The 26,149-nt window shown below is 48.1% G+C and overlaps 2 protein-coding genes across 2 annotated transcripts in view; both read right to left on the bottom strand.

Annotated features, from left to right (window-relative positions):
* Positions 1-867: 867 nt before the first annotated feature.
* tpcn2 (two pore segment channel 2) lies at positions 868-18,207 on the bottom strand. Its single transcript, XM_063481179.1, has 25 exons — positions 17,952-18,207; positions 15,117-15,172; positions 14,870-14,946; positions 12,262-12,439; positions 12,060-12,176; positions 11,805-11,911; positions 10,688-10,760; positions 9,975-10,074; positions 9,814-9,879; positions 9,669-9,733; positions 7,715-7,806; positions 7,533-7,614; positions 7,058-7,147; positions 6,805-6,924; positions 6,617-6,676; positions 6,009-6,137; positions 5,714-5,763; positions 5,429-5,528; positions 4,259-4,330; positions 4,109-4,182; positions 3,905-4,010; positions 3,552-3,634; positions 3,389-3,470; positions 2,824-2,915; positions 868-2,736 (listed from the first exon to the last, which is right to left on the bottom strand). The coding sequence occupies exons 1-25, from the start codon at positions 18,100-18,102 to the stop codon at positions 2,658-2,660; spliced, it is 2,301 nt and encodes a 766-aa protein (XP_063337249.1). The 5' UTR covers positions 18,103-18,207; the 3' UTR covers positions 868-2,657.
* A 3,347-nt stretch (positions 18,208-21,554) lies between these two features.
* nadsyn1 (NAD synthetase 1) overlaps positions 21,555-26,149 on the bottom strand; it is an 8,456-nt gene continuing 3,861 nt past the window's right edge. The window contains exons 10-21 of the mRNA XM_063481190.1: positions 25,636-25,707; positions 24,916-25,040; positions 24,794-24,842; positions 24,604-24,706; positions 24,168-24,336; positions 23,949-24,084; positions 23,721-23,827; positions 23,508-23,639; positions 23,328-23,397; positions 22,458-22,586; positions 22,203-22,379; positions 21,555-22,098 (exon numbers count right to left, since the gene is read on the bottom strand). Coding sequence (XP_063337260.1) covers positions 22,063-22,098; positions 22,203-22,379; positions 22,458-22,586; positions 23,328-23,397; positions 23,508-23,639; positions 23,721-23,827; positions 23,949-24,084; positions 24,168-24,336; positions 24,604-24,706; positions 24,794-24,842; positions 24,916-25,040; positions 25,636-25,707 — 1,305 coding nt within the window. The 3' untranslated portion in view covers positions 21,555-22,062. The remainder of the gene's footprint in view (positions 22,099-22,202; positions 22,380-22,457; positions 22,587-23,327; positions 23,398-23,507; positions 23,640-23,720; positions 23,828-23,948; positions 24,085-24,167; positions 24,337-24,603; positions 24,707-24,793; positions 24,843-24,915; positions 25,041-25,635; positions 25,708-26,149) is intronic.

Genomic DNA, 26,149 nt, shown 5'->3' with positions numbered 1-26,149 from the left:
GCTTTTACTGTTTTTTTTAAAGCTACGTTCGTCCTTCTCGTTGACTGATCTTGCTCCGTTTTTGTGCTGTGACAGTCTTGAGCTTTGCTGTGACACTTCCACAGAAACCTGCAGCAGATCTTCGTGGAGCTGGCAGCTGTTGAGTTTGGAGCAGATGTTTGAGAGCTTCAGGGAGAGGCAGCAGACTCAAACACTGATTTATTGCACTAAAACACTTGGAGGTGATTGCAGTCACACTGCAGTGAGTATGAACAGTTTACCTTTGTGTTAGAAAAGTGTTTGCAGACAGTTTCATCCACAACAGCTCAAAGCGAAGGCTGTGCTGCCTCCGTACCCTCCTGTGGGTACTTGTTGTCCTTGTTTTTTACAGACACCCGTCTGACGGACACTTCTGGTCTCCCTCCTGCTGTGAGACCTGAGGCCGGCTCGCTTCCACACATTTGTTCTTCAGTCTCTATGCGGACCTAAGCCCTCGTCGTTCATACGCAAACATTAAAGAGATTTAATAAAGACAAAACTGTGCAGCAGAGGCTCTTTGTCCCATTTTACTACATGCAGCTCTGTGAGAGCAGGTGGAGCTCACAGAGAGGGTGGAGGGGACGTTTACAGAAACACCACAGAGTTGGGAAAGCTGCAGGTCGATGCTGACTGTGTTCAGACGCTTCCACCAGAAACTGATGCAGAAAAGACACAGAGCATTTTACAGGATCATTAGATCATTACAATAATAATTATTATTACTGAATAAGTGTCATGAGATTCAGAAGGCATAAAAATATTGAGCTGGACTTCTTTAGGAGAAAGTGCACACTACAGCGAGCTGATGGAGTGAACGGAAACACGAGAGACATCTTTGAGTTTCAGAAAAATATTTATTTCAAATCTGTTTTTGAGACATTCATACAAAAAGTGAGTTTTTCCCTTTTTACCCTTGGAGGTAGCAGCCCTGCACCACTAAACTCTCAGAACACGCTCGTCTAAAGCCTCGGCACGCCCTGAACGCCACATACAGCAGAAATCATGAACAGGCGCGGCCGTGTGTTCCTCGGCGTGCTGCGTGTGTCCTGCTGACCATCAGCAGGAAGTCTGACGTCAGGTTTCAGGGAAACCTCTGCTACGCTCAGCCTCGGGCCAGAAACACAGCAGAGATCAGATCTGGTGTCATTCCAAGAAAAACAACTTTTTTATTTCCTGACAGACAAAACAAAGTCTCAGACAGGTCACTGCTTTCAGGTGTTTCCTGGTTTCTGGACAATTTGTCCTTCACATGACGGGAAACCCCACAAACGTGGCACCGACGAGTCGAACGAAGCGGAAAAACCTCTAAAGAACAACGCTGCAGCTCCAGCTCGGGCATCAGAAACCATGAGTGATGTCCTTCCTGTGCACACGGCAGCGTTTCTATGTTAAACGTCAATGAACCGAGCGGCAGACGCCCAGCGGCGACTCAGCTCCAGCCGATCTGCAACATTTTCCTCTGATGTGTTTGTCGCTGCTGATGACGAGGTCAGAGCAGGAAGTGAGGAAAGCTTCAGGCTGCGAGTGTCCACAGACGACGCATGCATCTCTAAGAAAGTCAGGAAACACGGACCTGTGGGACGAGCCGGTCCCTGCAGCTCGTGTCTCTATGTGCAGATTTAGAGGATTTGAAATAAACGTGCTCCCCGTAGCCTGCAGTGCTGTTTATCCAGTTTGGCAGACGTCTCCCTTCTTAGAACAGATCTAAGACACCTGGACCTTTACAAAAACCTGAGCACTGATGTTTCTGTCCACGCGTGGGGACATGGCTTCCTGTCATCGTGGACAGAGTCACGCTTCCTCAGCGACGCGGGTGTTGGCACTATTTCTCCATGACACTGAAGACAAGGCTGACATCTCCACAGCTGGACTCACAGCCTAGAAGTCATTACCATCTGCTCGGCGTCTCGCAGTGATGGAGACATGTCTCCGTCTAACGTTTGGCTCAGAAAGAGTAAAAAGACGTGTTCTTGTGAACCTGCAGTGATCTGTGATGGATTTAACATGTCATCATCCTTACATGTGAAAGGTGTCAGCCTCTGGCTCCGCCCTGAACTCGATGAACGAACAGGTTTTTAAACCTTTGTGTTTCCCTAAAGTGACCTTTCTGACCCGAGCCTGCGCGCGTCTGCGAGGATTTCACACCAAACAGTCTGAAGTAAAGCTGGCGGTGAAAGTGTGCGCTGCGTAACACCACTCTGTCAGGTGGTTTCAGTCTGCAGTGAACGGAGACCCGCGTCTCCTGGAGGCTACGGCGCCGCTTTGACGAGACGGTGTTCTTGGATTTGATTGGCCGTTTGTCTGCATGCAAATCTGATGGACTCGCGCTGCCGTTGGGTTTGTGGTTTCAGCTCTGCTCAGCAGCGCTCCGGTCGGCCAATTAAAAGCTGCAGCTGCTCACACTTCAGTTTGAACGCGAGCGCGGCCGCAGCTTTTTGTGATTTCACAGTTTGATTTAAATGAACCAGGTGTTCCTCAGAACAGGACGGGACTTCACTGCAGGGGTTTGACTTGGAAATACTCAGAAGAGGGATTCCCGCTGGACTCAGCAGACGTTTTGCATTTAATATTTTACAGGAACTTAAAAATGAACTAGCGGCAGAGCGTCACCCTGCCCGCGCTGCGGCCGGGCGCCGCCGTCACCACTGCAGCTGTAAGTGTGGATGCTGGTGCAGCTGGCACACCAACTCCTCCTCTGTGGGCTCCTGGATCTGCTCCCTGCAGAGACACGGGACCCACGGGCAGGCAGTGAGCGTGGACTCAGGTTTGTCAAGCACTGAAATTCAATAAATAATAAATTCCCACCTGAATATGAGCTGAACCGAGGTTTCATATCTGATCCTCTCCACATCCATCACAGAGCAGCTGTGACTGCGGTCCCACTTGTAGATGAAGTTCTGTTAGGACAGAAAGACACACGTCAGAGCCTCAAAGCAAAAAACTGGAAAACCACAAACGTTTACAAGCTCCTGTGCAGATTACAGGGGGACACGTGCCCTCAGACATTTAGAAAGAATCAGTCTGATCGTCACCAGGAAGAGAAGCTCGTTTCACCTCCTGCAGGCGAAACAGGAATATTTAAAGTCCTGCTGCCGTGTAACCTGAGCTGTCTGAAGAAACGAGGATGTCCAGCATTTCTGAGGTTTTGGTTTCTTACAGAAGCGTCACAGTCGGGAACACTGCAGATTCCTCCTCATATACTTCAGTGTCGTTATTATCAGGATGTCCTAAAGACTCTTTCTGATTAAGAAGAACGCCGAGTCGCCCCTGAGACTTTCAGCTGGCTCTCTCTCACTTCCTGCCGCCGACCTTCTTATCTGAAACCTGGTTCAGAGGGCGTCCATCTGTCTGCACTGATCGAGTCTCTCACCTCTAAGATGAGCGCCACGAACAAGTTGACCCACATGACCGACGAGATGAGCCACCAACACACGAAGTAGATCTTGGACCACCTGGGAAACAAATCATCATCATCATCGTCCTGGCAGTAACCACCATAATTAAGCCGCTGGGCTTAAACTGCGGTTTCTTACTCTGTGGTGTATCTGCTGTAGGCGTCGATGAAGGCCTGCCAGTTGTTGACGATCATGACGTCGTAGAGTAAAATGATGGCAGCCTGAGCAGAGAGAGGGAGGACAGATCGCCATTTTAATCCCAGAGCCTCTAAGTGAGCCGTGAGCACGCTTACTGAAATAAAACCAGTTTTTATTTAAACAGAACAAGTCAAAGACGGTTCAGAGAAAACTAGAAATGCAGTAAAATCAGAAAAAGGTCCCAGAATCCTCAGAGATCCTCGATCAGATAACAAATCCTCTGACCGAGGACAGAGACGCTGAACTTCAGGTTCAGGCGAGAGGCCGTCTGCACTCATCCAGGTGTGACTCACGCCAAAGTCGTCGAAGTTGTTGGGCCAATACTCGAGCTGCTCGTAGGTGCCGCACGCCACGCTGAAGTTGGAGGTGATGTTCTCCATGGAGGTGTTGGTCGGCACACTGACATGCAGAACGACACGAAACTGAACTTTATGATTTATTCATCAACACAGAAAACGTCTCAGCGTGCTCAGACGCTCAGTGAGAAGACTTCTTACCTCGACTCAGGAGGAGGTTTAATGGCGCCCTCGAAGAGCCAGATCCCAAACACAGCAAACACGTAGTACACCACCTGCACGCAAACAGCACGTCAGCAGCTTTTAGATTCACAGCACATCAGCTGACCCACACACGCTGACATCACTCACCACCAGGATCCCCGCGAACGCTCGCAGGTTCTTCACCAGGTCCAACAGCGTGCTGGCAACCAGAGCCATGAGCTGCAGAACAGGAGCAACGTGCAGACTGAGTGAGAGGGCGTGAGTCACTGTTTCCTTTCTTTGATTGGCTCTGTGCAGGAAGTTCATGTTTTAAAGCTGCCGCGTGTGGAACGCAGAATGATTATTTTAAATCGCTAAAAACTGTTGTTCATTCTCAAACTGCCGTCGTTCACAGCGGACATGGACGCTTCTTTCACTCTTTAGAACTGTCCTCTCTGTCCAACATGTGGACATGGCGTCCTCACACCAATGTCCACATGTTGGACAGAGAGGACAGATGGTTTGAAAGAGGAGTGTAAGAAGCATCGATGAACAGAGGGCGGGGCTTATGACACCAACTGTGTGCCATCTGTAATCCAGTCTGAGATCCTTCCCAGATGTGGCAACGCCCACTCGCATCCTGGGCCATGTGACCTCACTAAGTCACATGATAGGGTGTGGTTAGGTTTCACCTGAAACCCTGGCTGATTGTGACCTACACCCGTTTTCACACCTTGGCTCGTGTGATTAGATAGAGGATCCACAGGGGGTCCACGGCCCTCTTGGGGACGCCCACAGGGCTTAAATCTGGGACTCTCCACCAATCGCTGCTCTTAGAACTGAAGAAGCGTCTCGGATGTCTTTAAGAAAGTTAAAGAAGTCCAGACGCTTTTGTCTCCGAGCTCCTTGGACTACGATGAGCTGGAGGACCGAGGAGCTCCACAGACAGACTCTCAAACTGTTTTTGTTCCAAATCTGCCTCAAATTCAAAATGAGCTCTGAATGGGACATTTTCTTAGTTTCTATGTTTTCTGTGTTGCACTGTTAATAAAACCTGAGTTTATGGGAGCGTCCCAACGTTTGCAGCTGGGATTGGATTTTTTCACTTTTTGAAAAGCCGATGAAGCTCGATGGTGAAACAGGTGATGCGCTCCTTCAGGAGGGGATGTAAGAAGCAGCGACACACTTTCTGACTCACACACATAAACCTGACCTGACTGTCACACAGAAAAGCATTTATATATTTCTCTCTGACCTTCCAAGTGAAACTGTGAAAACAGTGTCTGGATATGATTCGTCTAACTCTGACAGACGACGTGTTTGAATCTGTGATCGTACCTTGATGTCCGGGATGATGCGCAGGAAGCGGAAAACAATCAGCAGGTTGACCAGACGGATCATCTCCCACAGCGACAGCACGCCGTGAGTGGAGGGTTCCCTGCGGTCAGAGGTCAGCATTTCTAAAACACGCGTGTCTTTGAAGCTCCAGGTGTAAAACGTGAAGTCTTACACATGAAGTGAGCCGCTGGAGATGATTTTCACTCAGTCGCTGGACTCGAGTGGGACTTCTCCCACAGAAACACACAAAAGGCACAAAACTGAATTAAACAGACATGAACTCACCACTGAGAATACGGAAGCCTGTAGGTGATAAAAATGGTGATCTGCAGGGCCTGAAAGGAAGCAGGGGACACAAATTACCCTCCACATTTCACACTTTGCAGGTCAACTGCAAACTGAAGCACGACATGCTGTCCAGTGTGGTTCCTACAGCGTGGTTACTAATGAAACTGACCAATCAAATGACTGCGATGTCATAGATTTGGAGAATAGGTGGGCAAACTGCCAAATACTCTGTTTAAAAAAGCTGGAAAACTTGAGCTTTGATGCTGAACGTTAATCAGATGAGTTTGGTTACCAACAACAGGACGGTGAGGAAGCCGTCGAAGATGTTGTTCCTGTAGGACAGGTAGCCCTGCCAGCCGAACGCAAAGATCTTCGCACACATTTCAAACAGGTAGTAGAGGATGAAGCACAGGTTGATGATCTGAGGGGAGATCAGGGAGAGTCGCTTAAGTTTGAATAACTCGTTCTTTGAAGAGGAAGTCCAAACTCTGACCCTGTGATGAAAGTCCTGCAGTGTATCTGTAACTTTACTAACATAGCGTCCCTTAAAAATGCAGTTTTAGGTTAATGCTAATAACAAGTTGACTTATGCGATGGCAGCAAATGTCTGTCAGTGAGTTTACTGCAGTCATGCATCCAAAACAATCTGCAATGAGACAAGATTTCAGGTCCTTGTGACAGCGACAGTCTGACCTCAGGAGCAGCTGAGCAGATACTTGCTAATGCTAATCAATAACCTTCAAAATAAAATCCTAGAATTTCACCAAACTGGAGCTCCGCCTTCATGGGCGGTCTGTTAGTACAGTGACCTCACAGCAGCCATATTATTGGTCACATGATGTCATTAACAACGCTTACATTAAGTCAGCACATTTACACAGTGAGTGCGACTGTTTTCACCTCCAAGACGAAGTTGTCTCTCTCTGCTGTGGACTTTTCAGAGTTCAACACCAGGACAGTCTGAAACACACACACACACACACACACACACACACACACACACACACACACACACACACACACACAGTTGATGTTACAACAGGCTGACCCGCTCAGTGAGTGTGTGTCTGTGCGTGTGTGTTACTTACACATATACACACTACATTGGCCAGAGCCACAGCGTTTCCAAACAAAATGAGATAGTAGTGACTGAAGATCAGCTGGAGTTTCTGCAGGGTGGGAGAGCTGTACTGAGGCAGAGGAGGGTGCTGAAACACACACGCACACACACACACATGCACGCACGCACGCACACACACACACACACACACACACACACAGTCAGACACAGTCACAGAGATGTAATGCTGAACATGTCTGGGCCCGTGGCCCCGGTTCTACCTCCTTGATGCAGTCTTTATCAAGTTCATCAAAAATCTTGGTGAACTGCTCTCGATCCATGAAGCCGACGTCTTCGTACTGCTGCGCTACCTGAAGAGGAAGAATACATGAAGATATGTTAAAGGCTTTCAGGAGGTCCAGCTGAAGACAGGCTGAGAGGGTTTGCACATGTGCAGAGGAGGGAGAGGGGATATATCGGACGAACGATGACGAAGATGGAGCTGCTGGCAGGAGGAGGAGAGGAAGACCTCAGAGGAGGTTCATGGATGTAGTGAAGGAGACATGCAAAGGGTCGGTGTGACAGAGGAGGATGCTGGGACAGGAGGAGGTGGAGGCAGATGAGCTGCTGTGGAGAGCTGTAAATGGAGCAGCTGACAGAAGGAGGTGAAGGTTCTTCTTCTCCTGCATAAAATAAGGAACAGACTGCCTGTGTGTGTGAGTGTGTGTCTGCCTGTGTGTGAGTGTGAGCTCTGACCGTAGTGATGGCTGCTCTGTAGTATCTCTTCATCTTGACCCTGGACATCACCTCCAGCACAGCGTCGACACGAATGCGCTCCCTAAAACAGAGACAGGTGTGTGTGTGTGAGATTACTCCTCGTATTGAAGCGTTTCCTCTGAAGCGATGACAAAAACTGCGCCTGCTTGTGTGAGTCTTACCCAGCAGCCCGTCGGGCTCCCTGACAGGTGAGGACCTGGAAAGCTGCCCGGATCCCGAGTCGTCTCCTGAGGAATGACGTTTGGACCGACATCTGGACAAAAACAGCAGTGGAAAGATTTTGTGAAGATCTCTGACTGCGACTCTGCTGCAGCTTAATGGCACAAAGCTCAGAGCATGTTAGACAAACATGGACACTTGGTATCAAAAAGCAAACATGCAGACTTCCCTGGATGTCTGAGATCTTCGTGGGATTTTTCTGCCACTCTGTTTGTTTCTGCAGGGCGATGAGGTGACTTAAAGGCCCGAACGCTGCAGCTTAAAAATCCACTGAGACTCCTCTAATCCTCCAGCAGGTGGCAGTACTGACTCACCTGTAAAAAGCGGCGTTTCAAGAGCCTCGTGTCGGGCTCTGAGGGGGATCGTCCTCCTGCTGGTTTCTGTGTGACGCTGGAGTCAGACGTGTGACTCACAGCGAGCGAGTCAGGATTACTTTTACAAACTGATGAGTAAAAATGATAAAAACCTGTATGAGACTGTGCTTCTTCACTCGGTGCACATTCATGTTTCCCACACGTGATTCTGCAGGATGTAAACTGCAAACATCTGTAAGGTCACCTTACACGATGTGGGGAATGGCGCTCTGCAGCGTGCAGCAGGAAAACGGGGCCTGCTGGTTACATTGCATTGTTCTGCATTAGAGTCAGCTGCTGACATGCATGTGTTTCAGCAGGAGGACAGTTTTGCGTCTGCACCGTCACGGTGTCAGGAGTCCTCAGAGGAGGACTTTTTAAGTCTGGCTTGCTGATCAAGGTTTGAGCTTTGGTCTGCACAGGTACACCTGCACCTACAGCACCTGTAAAGACAGAGCCGCGTATTCAGAATAAAAAAAATCCTGGTTTTGGAGTTTAGTCCACGTGATGTGGGTCATCGGTCAGCGCTGCCGCTGCAGCAGAACCTTCAGCTGGGACAAATCCAGAAGAACAAGTTCTACAACACAGAATTACTAAACTGGTCCAAGAGTTTTTAGGAGATGCAGTTTGAAAATCATAGGAGACATCATTGTTGAGTCCCCGTGTTCAATCTGCCCACCCGCCCGGTGGGGTGACAACAGAACCGCAAACCTGTCAGGCTGAGGAGTAAATCAAATCTCCAGGTGTTGGAGGAAGTTTCACTATGAAAAGTATGAAAATGACACGATCGGACATTTTCATTATTTTAGATGAAACGTCCTGCAGCTACCGAGCTGACGTGGTTGTGAGGTGGGCGTACAGCGGTCTACGCGCAGACCTGTGAAGGCAGTTAAAGCCACACTCGACATGACAAACGAATAAACGATGGATCTGCGCGGCCCTTGATGTGATTCTCGTTTCCTGTGCGGTCGTCACTGAAACTGAGTTTGAACCACCGACCCAAACCTACAGAGTCCCGTTTGCTGCACAAACCAAAGAAGGAAAGAACGAGTAAACACGAAAGGAAGCAGTGGAAGAAAACACGAGTGAAGTGTGAAAACGAGCGGTTCAGCGTGGCAGGCGAGCGGAGGTCTGGTGTCGGGCCACACGTGAATACAAACGAGACCTTTCTGTGAATAAAAAGCAGAATCCAAGAGCACGAATCAGCAGATTAAAAAGTGCTTGACAAACCACAGTGAGACTGTGCTGTGCATTGTGGGAAATGTAGGCGTCAGCAGCCCGAGGTCGTGGGATCGTCCGCATCTCACGTGAGCCGCCTCTCGTAACGAGAGCATTACCTCACAGGATGAAGTCGCCCTCAGCCCATTCCTCGTGACTACTTCCCACACTCTGGGCTTGTTTTTCCCCGTTTCCAACACAAAACATACATCACAGCTCGTGGACACGCCCACTTTTCCAGCTGGGCGCAGCTGGAAAAGTCTTGAGTCAAAATAAATCCCTGAAACAAAGACTGGAAGAGCTCAGTCATGTGTGAGTGACTCACCAGCAAATATCCCCTGAACTGGTTGTAGATGATGGCTGTCAGTAGGTTCATCAGACAGTAGGTTCCTGCCGGGACGACAAACGCATGTCTCTGAGCCTGCATGTCAAACACCTCAATGCTGGTGTGATAAATAACGGCTGCTTACCAATGACGCTGAAGGCCACGAAGAAGATGGCGTAGCTTCTGTTTAGGGAGTAGGCGGGGATCATCACTGTGACACAGCAAAAAAAGTTGATGTCATTAACATTAAACTGTCTGTGACCGTGGCGTGACCGTGGCGTGACCGTCGTGCGACCGATCGTGTACCATCAGGGTTGTTGGCTGTGGTGAGCAGCACCAGCAGAGACGTCAGGGAGCTCGGCAGGTTTCTGAAGTGTAACTCCCACTCGCCGTTCTTCTTCGGGTCCTGAGCACAAACACAGACATGGAGCGATGAACCGACACCAAACCTGCAGTTCCTCTACTGCCCAGCAGAGGCAGCAGTGAGTCCCATGTTAAAACTTCACAGCAGAAATAAACATGTTTACAGCCTGATACACAAACTGTTTGCTCTCTGTGGATCATGTCTGCATGGGGGGAGGATGTTTCTGTAACTTAACTCTTTAAACTGATTTTGTATTATTAGGGGCGTGGCCTCTCTGACTGACAGGTGGATGGTGACACAGGCGGCTGAAGCTGCTAGCTTCACCTGAACTGGACCTCTGCATCGTGTTTGTGCTGTTGGAGCCTTTTGGAGCATTTTAATGACATCATGTGACCAATAACATGGCTGCTGTGAGGTCACTGTACTAACAGACCATTAAAGAAGGCGGAGCTCCAGTTTTGGGATATGATTTCAAAAATCCTGAGCACATGTGGTTAGCATTATGGCTGCTGTGAGGTTAGCGTCATATTTTATTTAAACTACTTTGTGTGTCCACACACACACACACACACACACACACACACACATAAAACATGCCTATACAAAGCCAGTGTGTTCAGTTTAACAGGGCGTGTTCATGAACACAGGAACTCACCTCAGTTTTAGCAAACAGCAGCATGCCGATCATAGTGAAGAGGCAGAGGTGGAGAGCCAGCAGCAGGATGACACTGCAGAGACATCACACACACATGATGTTTAACCTTTAACCCACAGCTGCTCCTAAACTCTGATTAAAGCTCATCATCATCATCATCCAGCTGACACACTTATTAAACGTCATACTGGGAGATGCTCTGAATCTTAAAGAGTGAAAAACTGTACGCTGATGAACCTGCTCTTATTCTTTAAGATTTCTCAGCCTCGATTCAAACGCGCTGTCGTCTCGTTCACTGACCTGTGGTCACAGTGTCGTCCTTTTAAATATTTCCTCATAATAAACCGAGTATTAATCACGTGAAGATTATTCATCCTGTTTTCAGGATGATAATAGACGTAGTCTGAGACTGAGGATTCCCTGCGTGCCCACTGAGCAGCATCATCAGTGGGCACGCGGAGCTCAGCTGTGTGGGCCAATCATACAGCACCAAATCTGTTCAAAGGAGGAAGATGGAGGCAAAAATCCTGAAGCAGTTTTATGGTTTTCAAGAATAAAGCTGTAACGGTTTAAAAAACTAAAAGTGAGCAATCATTTCTTAGTTTTAGAGTCAGGGTCACTGTTTGCTAACAGCGGCTCTAACAGCTTCCATCGATGAGCAGCCTGCGGCCACAGTCTGAGGAAGCAGCGACAGAAGTGAGAGTGCGCTGATGTCTGTGGTGGCGTTTTTATTCAACGAGTCAGAAGTGAAATTAGAAATAACAAACCAAGTGAGAGTTTCATTCTAGTTTCAGCACAGATCACAGAAAATACCGACCAGCGTGCCGCTCTGTGCCGGCTGACCTCACCACACAGGAGGAGCTCCGGCGGTCTGAACGAGAGCTCGCACAGGTGAAGCAGGTGAGGTTCATTCCTGACAGTCAGCTGACACCCAGCAACAAACCCTCTTTGAACCTTTCATTTCATTTATTCTGCAATGGGAGACTTTGAGATCTGCTCACACTCTCTCCATCTCACCGCTGGCGTTTGGATTTAACGCGACGACACAAATGATGTGGGTGAGTTGTGCTTCCTGAACAGCAGAGCACGTCCCAACAGTCTGACAGGTTTGGGATACCTGGCGATCTCCGGCAGCGTCCTCTTGATGCACTTCAGCGTCTTCTTCATGAGCGAGGAGTTCTGCAGGAGGAAGAACGGCCGCAGGAGCCGCCGCACCCTCAGTTTCTGAAGAAGGAAGGAACGAGTTTTTACCTCCATTCTCCATCAACCCGGGATTTTATTTTGACAGGTTTACTTTTACGTCCCCTGACCTTTGACCTTTCTGTATTTTCTGTATAGCAGAAAAATCAAACCTGGACTATTTGATCCTCACCTCATCACACACCATGCTGACGGACAGCACCCAGTCCATGACAGAGATCGAAATGACCACAGTGTAGCCAATCAACCATTTGTTCTTCCTGAACTCCTCCCAGCCAATCAAATAACTCTGCGGGAAAAAAACACATCCAGAACCGGATCGATGGGAAAGTGTACTCTGATTAAACGTGTTTTCCCGGGTTTTCCCCGCTCACCTTAACAGCGACGTCTACAGAGAGGATGATGAGGCAGATCATCTCGATGCTCTCGGTGAGGCCGCAGGGAGGCTGCCAGGCTGGAGAGCGATGCCGGGGGTCCGAGGAGATGGAGAAGGAGGACGGGCGCTCCACGAAGGCCAGGAGCAGCACCGCCGCAATGGTCAGACCCAGACCCCTGAAGGCGGAGAGAGAGAGGAGGGCTCTTTAAACTCGTAACACAGAAACACCGCGAGCGCTCTCAGGGCGACCTTTAAACATCATCTGGAGATTTTCATCAGTGTAGCTTTAAAGCACAAACACGGATCCTTAACCTCAGCTCTTCCTACCCTGCACCATGAGGCAGGAGCTGCAGCAGGTCATACATTATCAGCATGCTTTAAGCTCGTTGGCTGCTAACCAATCAGCAGCAGCTGTTCTCAGGTCCCCATATTCCCACACGGCCTCATTCACTTGGAGATTTCCTCATTTTTCCCTTTTTTGGATTAACTTTCTATTTTAACATTTGGTAAGGAGACCACATGTGAACACTTCTGTTGTGTAGCAGCTTCGCCTGTAAACATGAACCCCCCCTGCCCCCGCTGGGATCACTGTCGCTGTGGCTCTTTAAAGCGTCTCACAGAAAACTGATCTGAGGTCTCGACGCTCTCGCTCACAGCTCAGAATAGGACCCAGCTATTTTTAAAGCAGCGTCCACGGAAAGAGCCACGACACTCAGAGCCACACGGGACATGTCTGTGACACCGTGGGACACGTCTGTGACACTGTGGGCCACTGTGGGACATGTCTGTGACACTGTGGGACACCGTGGGACACCGTGGGACACCGTGGGACATGTCTGTGACACTGTGGGACACCGTGGGACACTGGAAATAAGGAGCAGGTTTTACTGTAGGCAGAACTGCAGCTGGTTATAAGGCACAAAAATGAACTCTGTTATTTCTGTTAATAATTGTTAAAGTCCTTTTAATGCAGACAGAGCAGAACATGTTTTTCATTCAGCCTCTCTGTGTTGGTCTCAGTGCCAAAGTTACTGAGTGCAGAAAAACAGGAAGTGAAGAGAAGCTGATGCAGCATCTAAGTCGACTGTTTCATGTCAGTGATATTTTAGTTTTCACACATGTAGAGACTTTGTTCAAAAACACATCGATTAGACATTCTGAGCACTGACAGGTGAAGACAGTCAACCTCTCACCTGTTGGTGGGCGGGATCTATCAGGCAGCAGGTGAACACCTCAAAGTTGATGTTAGAGGAAGAAAAACGTGCGACTGTTACGCTTTGAGCCAGTTTGACAGTTTGGGTCAGAGCATCTGCAAACCTGCAGCTCTGTGTTCCCGGCCTGCGGGGGGGCGGGATCTATCAGAGCGATCCAGGGAAGGAACGGGATGTGCTGGACGCACAGTCCGATCCACCGAGGCCCCCCTCACAGCTTACAGGACTGACAGGACCTGCTGCAGATACGTTGGTGCAGATACCACAGCGCGCCTGCAGGGGTCGAGCGGAGGCCACGCCTCACAGGTCAGAGGGACCGACGCAATATTAGGCAGGTGGTCATAATGTTATGTCTGGTTGGTGTAAATTCTTGTTTTTGAATGAGCGACCCAGGCCTGGTGAACCTGCTGTGAAATATCATCTATATAAATAGATATTAGAGGATAATTGAGCACTACGACTGTTCTCCTTACTTCTCTTAATTTGGGCTTCTTGTAGCCAACACGTAAGATCACGTGTACATGTTCAGGTTCGTGCAGTCACAGCGATGCAGCAGAAGCAGTCCAGGACTCGTGTGTGTTCGGTGTACTCTGCACCGTCCCAAAGCGCCTTAAATCAGCGGTCCGCAACCCCCGGGCCACGGACCGCTACCGGGCCGCGAGAGTTGAGGCTCGAGTGTGAAATTTATGGTTTTCAAGGTTTTTATCGTTAACTCGGTTTCCCGGGATCTTTGTAGTTGTGTGTCTTATTTTGAAAGAAATAGTTATGCGTTACCATAGCGACCAGAGAGCATTAAGGGGCAGAGAGGAGGATGTTACTCTCAATGTTGTTGGCGCATTTCAGGAGGACGCTGCTAATAAAGTTACACAATTACACAGTGAATTCGTGTTTACTATTATATTTACAAAACATCACAGTTTATGTCTCGGTCGGATCATTTTATTTTGTTGTATTTATCCGCCACATCTTAAAGGTCAGTCCGTGAAAATATTATCTATTAAACTGGTCTGTGGCGCAAAAAAGGTTGAGGACCGCTGCCTTTAAACCCCTCTCTGCATCATTCTGATGCTCAGTTTGAACTTCAGCAGGTCGTCGTCACCGTGTCAAACACGCCTAAATGCACTGAGTTGGTGCCACGTGATTGGCTGATTAGGTAGCTGCGTTACCGAGCAGTTGAACAGGTGTTTCCAGCGAGTGTCTCAGCTTACCTGAATAAGAAAAGTACAGTTTGCATTTACTGTGTGGAAAAAACTGAAATGGTAAATTTCTGGAGCTCCACGACTGCATGCAGCAGGGACAGAGGTCAAAGGTCAAAGGTCAGAATTTCCATATGTGAATATTTTGCTGTTGCTCTGAACTCCATGAACTCCAGCAGAGTTTGAGTTAGCTGCTTACCACTGGATTATCCCAGAGTAGTACCATCGATACAGGCGGAGGGAGCCTGCATCCACTCGGTGGTTGATGGAGCGGTACTGTAATCAGGAAAATACTTCAGTACAAATAATAATCTACATGTGTTTTATTTTGTCTATAAGTATAGGGACAGTACTTTCATGCAGGCTTGCTTTCCAGAAGCTCTCACAGTGCAGGAATCATGAAGGAGGATGAGAGTGGAAGATTTTACAAAGTTCTGTTCTCTCACCTTTATGGCGTCCTCGATGAACACAACAGCCTGTTGGATGTAGAGTTCCTCGTCACCTGTGGATGGTGAGAAAAGAGTGAAATATAACGATCTGAAGAGTATAAAGGAGAAAGTTTGGGGCCCGGTCGGGCTGAGGGGAGCATGGAGAGGCAGACCAACAGGTGTCCGTAAGGCCCGTGTGTCCTTCTTTTATATACAGTCTATGTGTGATACAACACAGAGAAACATTTACTTCCTGTGGACAAAAATCAACATCATCAGAAACAAAGTGTCCAGCCCTGCGAGAGTTTCAGTCAGACGTGGTTCAGGTTTGCATGGAGCTTCTGGCCTAATCTGATGAATCTGTCACTCTGGACTCAAACCTGTGACGCACACGTTTGTGCTGAACGTGCAGGTTTGGACAGAAGCTCAGAAATAATGTGGAGACGCAAAGAGAGTCGACAGTTTAGCAGCTGTCAGGTGATCAAGTTTAACCACTCTGACCTTTCCATCCAGCACTTACACAGACATGATGACTCACACACACACACACACACACACACCGAGTGCTGCTGATCGATGCATCACAGCAGAATGTGTCACTGGGGGTGGTTGTGGTGGGTGTCACTGACAGGACAACACTTTAAACGGTTGCTCTCTCTCTCACACACACACACACACACACATGCACACAGACACACACACACACACACACACACACACAGACACATGCACACAGACACACACACACACACACACACACACACACACACACACACACACACACACACACACACAGCAGCAGCAGCAAGGTGTAAAAAAAAAAAAAAACCTCCACTGAAGTCATTTTAGTTTCAAGTTTGAGTTTCTGTGAAATCTAGTTTTTGATTTGAAGTAATTTGAATATGAAAATATAAATTCGAGTCTAGAAAAAAGGAAATAAAAGAATATTTTGAACATTTGAAGTGAAATAAACTAAAAACAGGAAGTGTCTGCAGGTTTGGTGGTGGTTTCAGAAAAACCATCCTGAGGAGGATTTTATTGAGTTTAATGAGGCTGAGACACGACTGTGAGTCAGGTGTGTGTTTCTTCTTAAACCTCCTCCACGTCTGTGTGACGGCCTTCCGGCTAACACTGACGGAGAACTCCACCCTCTGGATAAGGAAGACCGACTGCTTTGCTGTCAAATCTGAGTTTAAATGTAAAATCTGATGATTCCTCCATCAGTGAATCCACTGAGTCATTTAGCCTCTTCTTCTTTGGTGTTTTTGAGTTTTCCTTAAACACGTCACAGTTCAGAGTCACTCACTGATGACCTGAACTGCTTTTTTCCTCCAGCACTCACACAGTCACCAAACACTGAATAACCAGCAAGTCAGAGGAAACAAAGTTATTGTGAGAAAAGACAAAGTAGTTAATAACTGGTGAAAACTTCTGCTGCCTAATTATTACAATAACTAAAGATCTGTGTAAATACATCATTAGTTTCTATGGTCCATCTAATAACATGTGAGCCTCCCACACAGACACATTCAGCTTCACCCGAACCTCAGAAACAGGCTGGCCGTTCAGATACGATCAGAAGTCATCACTTGGAGAGAATAACCACAGACGGGAACACAGGACAGACTTTAAGCCTTTCAACCAGCCCGTCTCATACAGCACAATCTGACCTCAAGGAGCCAATAAAACCCTGCAGTACTGTGCAAAAGTCTTGAGCCACCTCTCATTTCTTGCTTATAAGGAGCCGGACTGTCCTGTAAGCAACAGCTCTGCAGATTTCTGAAGGTCTTTCTTTGGACACTGGCTGCTTCTTCACTCATCCTCATCCTCGGTCCTTGTACCTGACCATTTTCAAGGGGATGCTTTTATTCACTTGTTAATTCACTAAACACTGAAAACTTTAAGAAAACTGCACCGTGGAGGACAGAAGAAGAAGTGTGGGGCCTAATAGACTCTTTCTACAGTGTCTTAGAGGCATGTGCTTAAGAAACACAGGAGCTGAGAGCTGATCTGGACCTTCAGCTGATCGTCTGCTGTTCACTGAAGCCTCGCCAGGACTGTCTCGGTGGACGGGCGGCTATCAGGAAACCATTCTTAATGAAGGGAAACGGGAGGAAAGGCTGAGGAATGAAAATGACACAAGAACTGGAGTGAAGCTCACAGGACCAGGTCTGATCCACATTCAGACCTCAGCATTACTGACTCAGTGTTGGAAACATCCAAAGGAGAGCTGTGAGTGTCCTTCAGCCTGGAGATCCTCACAGAGACGACCGAGAGCTGAAGGATGAAGTTGCTCTCACCAAATATGCCCTTTTTAGAAACGTTCAGACTCTGTTTTTGTCTTATATGTTTGTCTGCACATGTTTCAATAAATTGTGCACCTTTTAAAAAGAGCACTGGCTCAGGACTTTTGCACAGCAGTGTACTTTAAAAAGTACTTTCACATGTTTCAGTTGTTCCAGATGTTGTTCATCATCTGGAACAACAACATTTCACATCTTTGAGCTTTCCTTTCTCCTCAGTAACGTTGCGATCTCATCAAAACACCCGGAATAAGATTGGATTAAACTAATAAATAAAAGTAATCGGTGCCTTCGCTGCACTTTCAGAGACATCTAATGGACCAGCTCTGGCCCCCCGAGCCTCATGTTTCACAGCCCTGCTGTAAATTGCTGTGTGAGGACGCTCTGACTCTGCAGCTGTGGGTGTGTTTAACCTGAGCCTAAAAAAAACTACCTGCCTGCGCTCACCTGAGTAAATCAGCTGATCGGCTGATCCGGTGACTCCCGGTACTCACAACATGACAACTTTTCCCAGCTCACTGCCACACCTGAAAACTTAAAAGCCGCTCACCTGGCTCCCTGTCCACACTGCACGAGTCCCCGGACACCGAGTACGACATCCTCCTGCCGCCCGGGGCCCCTCCGCGCTCCGAGCCGGTCCCGGAGCCATAGTCCCCGGAGGCTCCGTCCAGGCTGCCGGACAGCAGGCTGTCCGTCTCCATCCGGCAGGTGAGTGACGGCTCAGATCAGAGTGTCGGAGTCCGTCCAAACTCCAGAACAACAACAAGAAGGCGCTCAAACAGAAAGCAGCGCAGCGTGCGGGAGGAAGTCCTCCTCCTCCTCCTCCTCCTGCGCCAGTCAAGCTCCACCCACAGCACAGAGTCACGTGCTCAGAGCTGCTGGAGCAGGAAGTCAGCAGCAAAAGTCAGGGGCACTTTACCGTGTAAAGGTCATTAATCCACGCAGATAAACTCACCTGGAGAAAAAGGACGCGAGCTTCACGGTTACGTCACACGGAGACACGAAAACACTGTAAATAGTGACGGCGTTAACCAGGGAAAACTGGCATTTCTGTTAAATTTGGGTCAAATCAAATGAATGAACTCGTTGGAGTCGTTCTGACCACAAACACAGAATGAGTCTGCACCTCTGAGATTATTAATCTGATCCAGCTACATCAGCCCACACCAGGGGTGTCAAAAATAAGGCCCAGGGGCCAAAAGCAGCCCGAGAAGGAGTCCAGCCCGGCCCACTGGACAGCTTCAGGAAATATGAAGGAGGGCCGAAATGTTTGGACCTTTAAATGTATTTTGATAGGTTATTAAGCTTTTCTTGCTGCCAAAGACTCCCACTATGAAGTAATACATAAACAGTTAATTCCACACAAAATGACATTTTCTGTTTTCTAATTACAGCATCACAGCTCTGACCACACGTTTGTTTTATTTCTTATTTCATCCCAAAGAGTCGTGCTGTCAGATTTCTTCATCGTGTACCTGAGACGTGTTCGGACATCTCACCGGTCCGGCCCACAGCATCAGAGTGTGCTGTATGTGGCCCAACGTGTAAAATCAGTTTGACATCTTTGGCCTGCGGCTAACACAGAAAACGATCCTGATAACAGTAATCTTTACTTTGTATTCATCATATTTATTTTGCTCTACTGAGATGAAAAACAAGATTATTTTTTTTAGATAACCTAAGTGCACGAAAGAAACCTGTCACATTATTTATTTCCCCCCAAAGGTGATTAACTGATTTTATCATCGGCTCCTTGTAGTGGGCCTCAGGTCTCTTTCACCGCTCTGGGGAGAAATCTTTAGATTCAATCTCCGTGCAAAGTTTAGGCACAGATTTTTATATGTTTGAGAGATTTTTAGTCACCATTACATCATCATCAGATAACGTCTCTGATGGTAGAAGAGTCACATGACCCACACAAAGAAGCCAAGAACAGATTTAACAGGAAGTTGATAACTTCTTAAGCTGGGCTCTTAGGCTTGGATGTTCCAGCGCAGACCGAGGAAGCCTGTCTTTGTTCAGCTTCATTTGCAGTGCACCCCTCACATCACTTCTGCTTTCGCCTCAGTAAACAGTAGTTTCAAGGCTTCTTTAACACAGCGTGATATTCATTTAGTAAATTATGGACACATTGAGACACATTTTTAGGCCACGTTGTGTCACTGCTCTGTGGTCATTCAGTTCAGCCACGCCCATTTTAAGACTTTATAGTGCGTTGCTTCCATCTTTTATGTACAGTCCATGATGGAGACTTCTTTGCTGCAGATTAATAGCATGTCATAAAAGCGCGTGACAGTTTAAGCACCACAACAGTTTCAAAGGTCACGTCAAGATGAAACGACCTCCGGATGTCGGGCTCCACCTCAGACACCGAACGCAGAGCTCTTGGAGTTTCTCCACGAGCTGTTCTTTAATTTTTAAATGCTTTGTTTTTTGTAAGGCTGAAAAAAAGGAAGGTGAGAGCTCAGAAGAGGACGTGCCAGGTTTCAGAAGCCTGAGTCAGGAAAATGACAACAGCTGAGTTTATGATGGGTAATAAATATCATGTAAGCGCGAGCTCTGAGCTGTGGGAATGGATGCGAGCCGGTGTTGTGCCAAAAACTGATTTTCAATGTTTCTGTGTATTTTTTATGTGTAATATCTTTACGTATGTTCGTAAACACACTTCGGTGAACAGCGTTTACAAAGGGGTTATATATAGAATTAAAAAATTATCTGTTTTTCAAGTATCTTTATAACTCTGTGTTATTGTACTTACATTATAACCAATCCGCTCCTTTATCCCCACTTAAAATATTTTTTAAGTGGGGATGAACTATTGTAATATTTGCTGCTGTCCTCTTGGCCAGCTTACTCTTACAAAAGACATTTTTAACGTTAATGAGATTTTTTTTAACTGCATAAATAAAGGTTATATAAAAGTCACTGCCAAAAACTGATTGCGGCTTCTACCTTGTTACACGAATGTTGTTTGTGGCTCAAGATGACTTTATGTCATCCATAAGGGATGCATTTGACATATGTTTCACATATTATAGGCCAACAAGTTACTTATAGCAGTTTAAATACGAGCAATCAGTTTTTGGCAGACAATCACTTTTTGGCACCGGCTCTCTGCCGTCCTCCAAGCATCAGTGTGGTTTTAGTAAAAAAGGGGATTTTTTTGTTTTTCAAATAGAGACATCATCAGTACATTTAGAAATGAACAGCATCGTGTATTTGAAGCAGTTATTGGGAATTATTCCATGAGGGTGAAACGAAGGAATCTGCAGTGCCAATAATGTAGCCTTCGTTAAAAGCACGTTAATGGCTGTATGTGAAACAGTCATTCACGTCATTAAAGAAGTTCCCTGCATGCAGACAAACGTGTGAGAGCAAAATGAACCGAGTCTGAGCTACGGAAAGTTTCTGGGATCTCCACCTGAATGTTGGTGGTGTTGAACCCCCCCTGCCTCGCTCAGAGTCAGTTATGACGTAAACCCTGGGTCGCCCTGGCTACGGTCAGTTTTGGCGGACCACACATGGCAGCCGAACAGATATTTCTTACACACGTGAGGATTAACACAGGACCATCCCCACCTGACCTCTTCATAAACACTTTAACCTTATTATCACGTGACTTTAGCTAAATGGTGAAAGACTGTTTCGAGTTAAAGGCACTACTTTCAGTTTTTTAGTAAGTGTAATTTTGAAATGACTAATATTATATAATAGCTTTAAATACCAAAATAAACCATCACAGATTACTCTGACCTATGAAATACCTCGTCCCCTCAGACATGCCACGCTGTCCTCTAATGTCCCACAACCACCTGTATCTGGTCCACGTCATGCCATAGATATGAACATAGCTATGCTGAAGAATGCCTCCAGGCTGAGACGAGAACCTCGCCGTGGTTTGTGCGCTTTCACATTTTCAGCAACCTGCTGGCATGACGACTGTGACACAGAAAGGTTCGGTCTGTAGAGATCATTTCCTCCTTCATAACAACTGCAGAGCGGGAGGATGTTTCTATAACTCACCTGTTTAAATTGTATTAAGGCTTAAAGTTTGCATGAATAGGGGCGTGGCCTCTTTGAGCGACAGGTCATTTCTTATATGGTTCTAACCTGTATGCAGTGTTCTGACTGCGACACATACAGGACAAAAAAACACAGTCAAGAGATCTTTTATTTCACACGTGGACACTTTAAATGATCCTGTATCTTTAAATTTTACACAGAACATCAAAACAAAGCAGACGGAGGACAGAATCAGAAATAATCAGAGGATGAAAGAAAACTGCACAATAAAACATAAAGAGAGAAACAAGCAGAAGAGGAGGTGTGTAGTCTGGATCATAGACTGTAAATAAACGATGGACACAGGATGCCCCGCGCTCCTTTCTGACTCTAAGGGGACCATCATCTCCAGAACGTTTGATTCAATCACACCTGAGACCATTAAAGAGGAAGCGCCCCCTGCTGGGCGCCAGAAAGAATGCAGGTTTAAGGCGTTTGATTTCATAGTCTGTTTAAATGATTGTTTGAAGGGACCACAGCTGTTATTAATGTCACTGAGGTCAGAAAAGCAGAAACGCATCGTCCGTGGTCTTCGGCTTTGATCAAGCGGGACGTCTTCGTGGTTGTCGGAGTCACGAAGGACCGACGGCCTCTGCTTCTTAGCGCTTCGCCGTGTTTGCAGCCATCTGGGTCACCTGGAAGAACAGAAACACCTGCTCACAGCTCGTCTTCATCAACGCGCCGCTCCTCTGATCATCTTTTCTCGCTCTGACTGAGAGAGAAACGCGATGATGCTTACCTGGTTGTCGATGCACCTGAACTGCCAGCTCCAGCTTGCGTTGTAGAGGAAAGGCCTGAGGTCGAAGCGGTTGTCGTCAGGACTGTAGCTCTCGGCGTGGTAGGACGGCGTGACCGTGGTCATCTTGTGGCGGTTCACCGAGTACATCCTGAAGAAGCGCTTGACCTTCTGGGCCACCTGAAGGAAAACCACGAGCTTGCTTCAGGTTAGGCTGCTGGGGACGCGACCTTCATACCTGTGACCACTCAGACTGACCTCTGAGGGTGAGAGGGCGTCCTTCCACGTGTGAATGAGTTTACAGAACATACTGAAGGGGCCGCACTTGGAGATCTTCCTCAGTCGTCCGATCACAGACAACTCAGAGTAGGTCATCCCCATGTCGGCCTGCAGGGGGAGCACAAACAGCGCTAACAGTCTTTAATAACAGTCATGACGTGATGCTAGCAGAGCGCTTCACGCTGAAATCTTTGGACTTTATAAAGACGCCTGCAGTCAGCAGCGAGCTGCAGTTAGCTTCCTGTCGCCTGTGTACAAAGAGGTTTCAGCCCGCCGGGGGGGGTGATGGTTAGAGGGGCCCCTCCTCTACGTCATACTACATGCTCATATTCACAGTGTTACAGTAAAGTGGACTCTTAAGTGGTTCAATCGTGGACTGAACTTTAGCATTTACTCTCCACAATGAGCAGAGGGGCATGCTGGGAAATATACAATATAATATATATAGCAGGGTGAAGACGCCAGCAGGGCTTTGGAGCTGTGCTGAGCTGTGCTGAGCTGTGCTGGGCCTGAAGGGTGAGGTTCTGATGGGGAGCAGGTCTGAAACATTCCCGTCTCTGATATGTTGATAATATGCTGTAATATGTGTGTGAGATCAGTTTAACAGCAAATTAGGATTATTTTTTGAGAAACATGCTTCCTAGGAATAAATCCTGTCCTGGTGGGAATCCCGTCTGTTTCCCCTGAGATGTGATTAAAGTGCATTTGTGGGCGGAGCAGCAGAGTTGGTGGTGGGATGCAGTTTGTGTGCTGAGCATCGCGACAACAATCATATCTGTCATACAAACTCATTTCAGTCTTAATCACAAGTCTCAGAGTGATGAAGGCCCGTTCCCGTCTGTGTCTCACCTCATCGGTCTGAGAAACTCGCCCGTCTGTCAGCGGCTCGAGCTCGGCGGTGGGCGGAGCTGCCAGGATGCTGCAGAGGAAACCAAAACCACTGACAAACTGAAAAACCACACGAGATGCTGCGTCTCTGAGAAATAACTCCAGCCGGGGGGCTGCAGAGGCGCAGACCCGTGGCCTTACCTTCTCAGAGCAGTGAGCTGCAGCTGCTCGGCGCAGTGCAGCAGGAAGCGCTTCAGGTCCGTCTTACTGATGCCTCCGATCGGGTTGATGTCGGCGCTCGAGCAGTCGTATTTGGTGAAATAACCTGTGAGGCTGAGCAGGACGACGCCCCGTTAGTCTATATGCTGCGCGAGCCGCACTAACAGCGAAAACGGCAAACATGGCGGCGGGTACCTCTCATCCACGTTAGCAGAGCCGAGCACCAGCAAGCCCCCGGGTCTGCCCCGAGCCCACAGGCTGAGCTGGGCAAACAGGTAAGCCAGGACCATCCTGACCCGAGCCTGGGAACACACAGGAAGTGAACACTGTGATAAAGTTCAGCCGGGTCGCGGTGGCGTTACGTGAACGCCGCGCTTAAACTGTCAGAGGCGCTGCACGCCACAAACATCTGCAGCTTCTGACCTGCACGTTCTGCAGAGCCAGGTTTTCTCTCAGACTTCCCCCGCTCGCACGAAACTGAGGCCACCGTCCGGTAACCGCCGAGAAGATACCCAGAATGCCTTTCACCGCCACGTCTATGTTAATGTTCATGTGCGTGCTGCAAACCAGGAGACGAGTCAGAACTGTTTTTGTGAGCCTCTCAGTGTCGTGGTCTTAACCACGGACCTACCCGCTTCCTACCTGCCGATCTGATTGGCCAGGTCTCTGGCCCTGTTGCGCGTGTCCTCGGAGGAGTTTTCGCTCGCCATGTAGCAGGTGGTGAAGACGCGAGCGCACAGCTCCTTCGGGTCCTGCGGATGATACGACTCGTCGCCGACCACCCTGCGGACGTCTTCCAGCACCCGACTGTCTGAGAGGAGGACAGAGCAGCAGGCAGGAAGTTACATCATTCGACTCATCCTGGGAGCTGCTCCTCCACAGAAATGCTTCCTGTTTATCTCCTGAAAGCAGCAAACCCTCAGATTTGTCTTTACTCTGAACGCTCAGCTCAAAATGCTCCGACTGAAGATCTGCACAGGTTAATATTTACCGATATAATAACATATAAACAGCATCTCTAGAGGAGAATCAGATTTTTCTTCATTTAAGCAGCTGAAGTGAAGCGGATGGTACTCACTGCCGCCCTCGACAGCCCGGCACAGCAGCACGCACATGCAGTGGACGATGCAGGCGGTGGAGGAGCTGTCGACGCCGCCGCTCAGAGGCAGCAGGAAACCAGCCTGAACACAAACGAGCAGACAGCTCAGAGGCCCAAACCGCACACTTCTTAATGTAGCCAAAGATAACCTCACACCTGTCCTCCTCACCTGGCCGCTCCTCCTCAGGTAGTCCCACAGCCAGCAGGCCGGCCCTAAACTGAAGCACACAGCAGCAAACAGCTGTCAGAGAGGCTCTCTGGGAGCTTTACAAAAGCTTTATTTAAACGTACCTGATCTCTTCCTCTGGTGTGTGAAAGTGCCATTCTATTGGCTGGTGGGTGGGCAGGTAGACGTCGTCACAGCCGGACAAAGAAAAGTCCACTTTGACCCTGTGACAAGGTTTGAATTCACTTTCCTTCCACAGGGAGAAACACGAGAGATGAACACCGTCAGCACCCGACATTCATCCAGCACAGCCACTCGCAGGTGACCTCTGCATGACCTTTAACCTGTCATAGGTCAGTTTCAGTTCACTTGCTTGTCTGACTGTATTATTGGTCTTGGCCTCACAGTGTAAAGCACAGTGAGGCGACTGTTGGTGGGATTTGGAGCTTTATAAATAAAACTGATCATCACAAACTTTGCTGCCATCAGGCTGTTAGCAGGTTAATCAGCTGATTGGTTTGGATTGAAGGCCGACCACGAGACTGAAGGCTCGTGTGCGAGCGTTTGGGACTCGAACACTATCGAGGTTTTACATTTTTAAATCAAGCAAATCTTATTGCTTCCCATCCTCAGAGCTCTGTAGCGCTCACTGAGGATGGGTCAAAGGTCAAAGCAGCTGCGGGAGGAGCTGAGAACCTGTGATGATGTGGAGGTTAAGCTGGTCAACTATGGTCACTGCTGGTCAAAGGTCATTACAGAAACTCTGAGCTGATAACATTTTAGAGAAAAACACAAATGCAGCTTCATGCTGTTCGCAGGTTAGACAGCAGGAGGCGCTCTCTCACCAGCTGAGGCTGACACCGCTCTCCTCTGTAGCTGCGAACGTCCTCCAGATCCAGAGTGGCCGTAATCACCTCCTACCACACACACACACACACACACACACACACACACACACACACACACACACACACACACACACACTTCATCGCAGGTTTTGATAAAAACAGAACAGGTTAAACTTTTCTTTTCTTGGTCTTAATGAAAGCTACACACAGGCAGCTGCGTTTGGTTGGACTGTGCTTAGAGTCGCGCATCCATCAGTCTGTTAAAAGCTTGGCTGTGATTGGTGGCTGCGACTGCGACACACACATCAGTCCGACACCTTCACCTGCAGTCTCAGTGCAGCACAGGAAACACTTCCCTAAAACAGCCCCCCTCCTCTACCTGAGGAGCTTTGCATGAATCAAAATAATCCCACATCATCGTGTCCTCGGCCCGTCAGGTGGTCCTGTGTCTGAAACGAGCTGTTTTAGCTGATCTCACCTGAGCTTCGGGATCACTGCACACACACCGAGC

This window comes from Pelmatolapia mariae, linkage group LG1 (assembly GCF_036321145.2).
Source record: "Pelmatolapia mariae isolate MD_Pm_ZW linkage group LG1, Pm_UMD_F_2, whole genome shotgun sequence".
In the NCBI taxonomy this organism is placed as follows: Eukaryota; Metazoa; Chordata; class Actinopteri; order Cichliformes; family Cichlidae; genus Pelmatolapia; species Pelmatolapia mariae.
The sequence above is the reverse complement of the archived record's forward strand: the minus strand, read 5'-3'. Positions and strand labels throughout refer to the sequence as shown.

Excerpts from the sequence above, each read along its gene's own strand:
- tpcn2 (XM_063481179.1), bottom strand. The coding sequence starts at position 18,102 with ATGGAGACGGACAGCCTGCTGTCCGGCAGCCTGGACGGAGCCTCCGGG. Across the intron at positions 3,635-3,904 it reads ACAACTTCGACGACTTTGGC|GCTGCCATCATTTTACTCTA; the intron begins GTGAGTCACACC and ends CTCTCTGCTCAG. Across the intron at positions 2,916-3,388 it reads TCGTGGCGCTCATCTTAGAG|AACTTCATCTACAAGTGGGA; the intron begins GTGAGAGACTCG and ends CTGTCCTAACAG.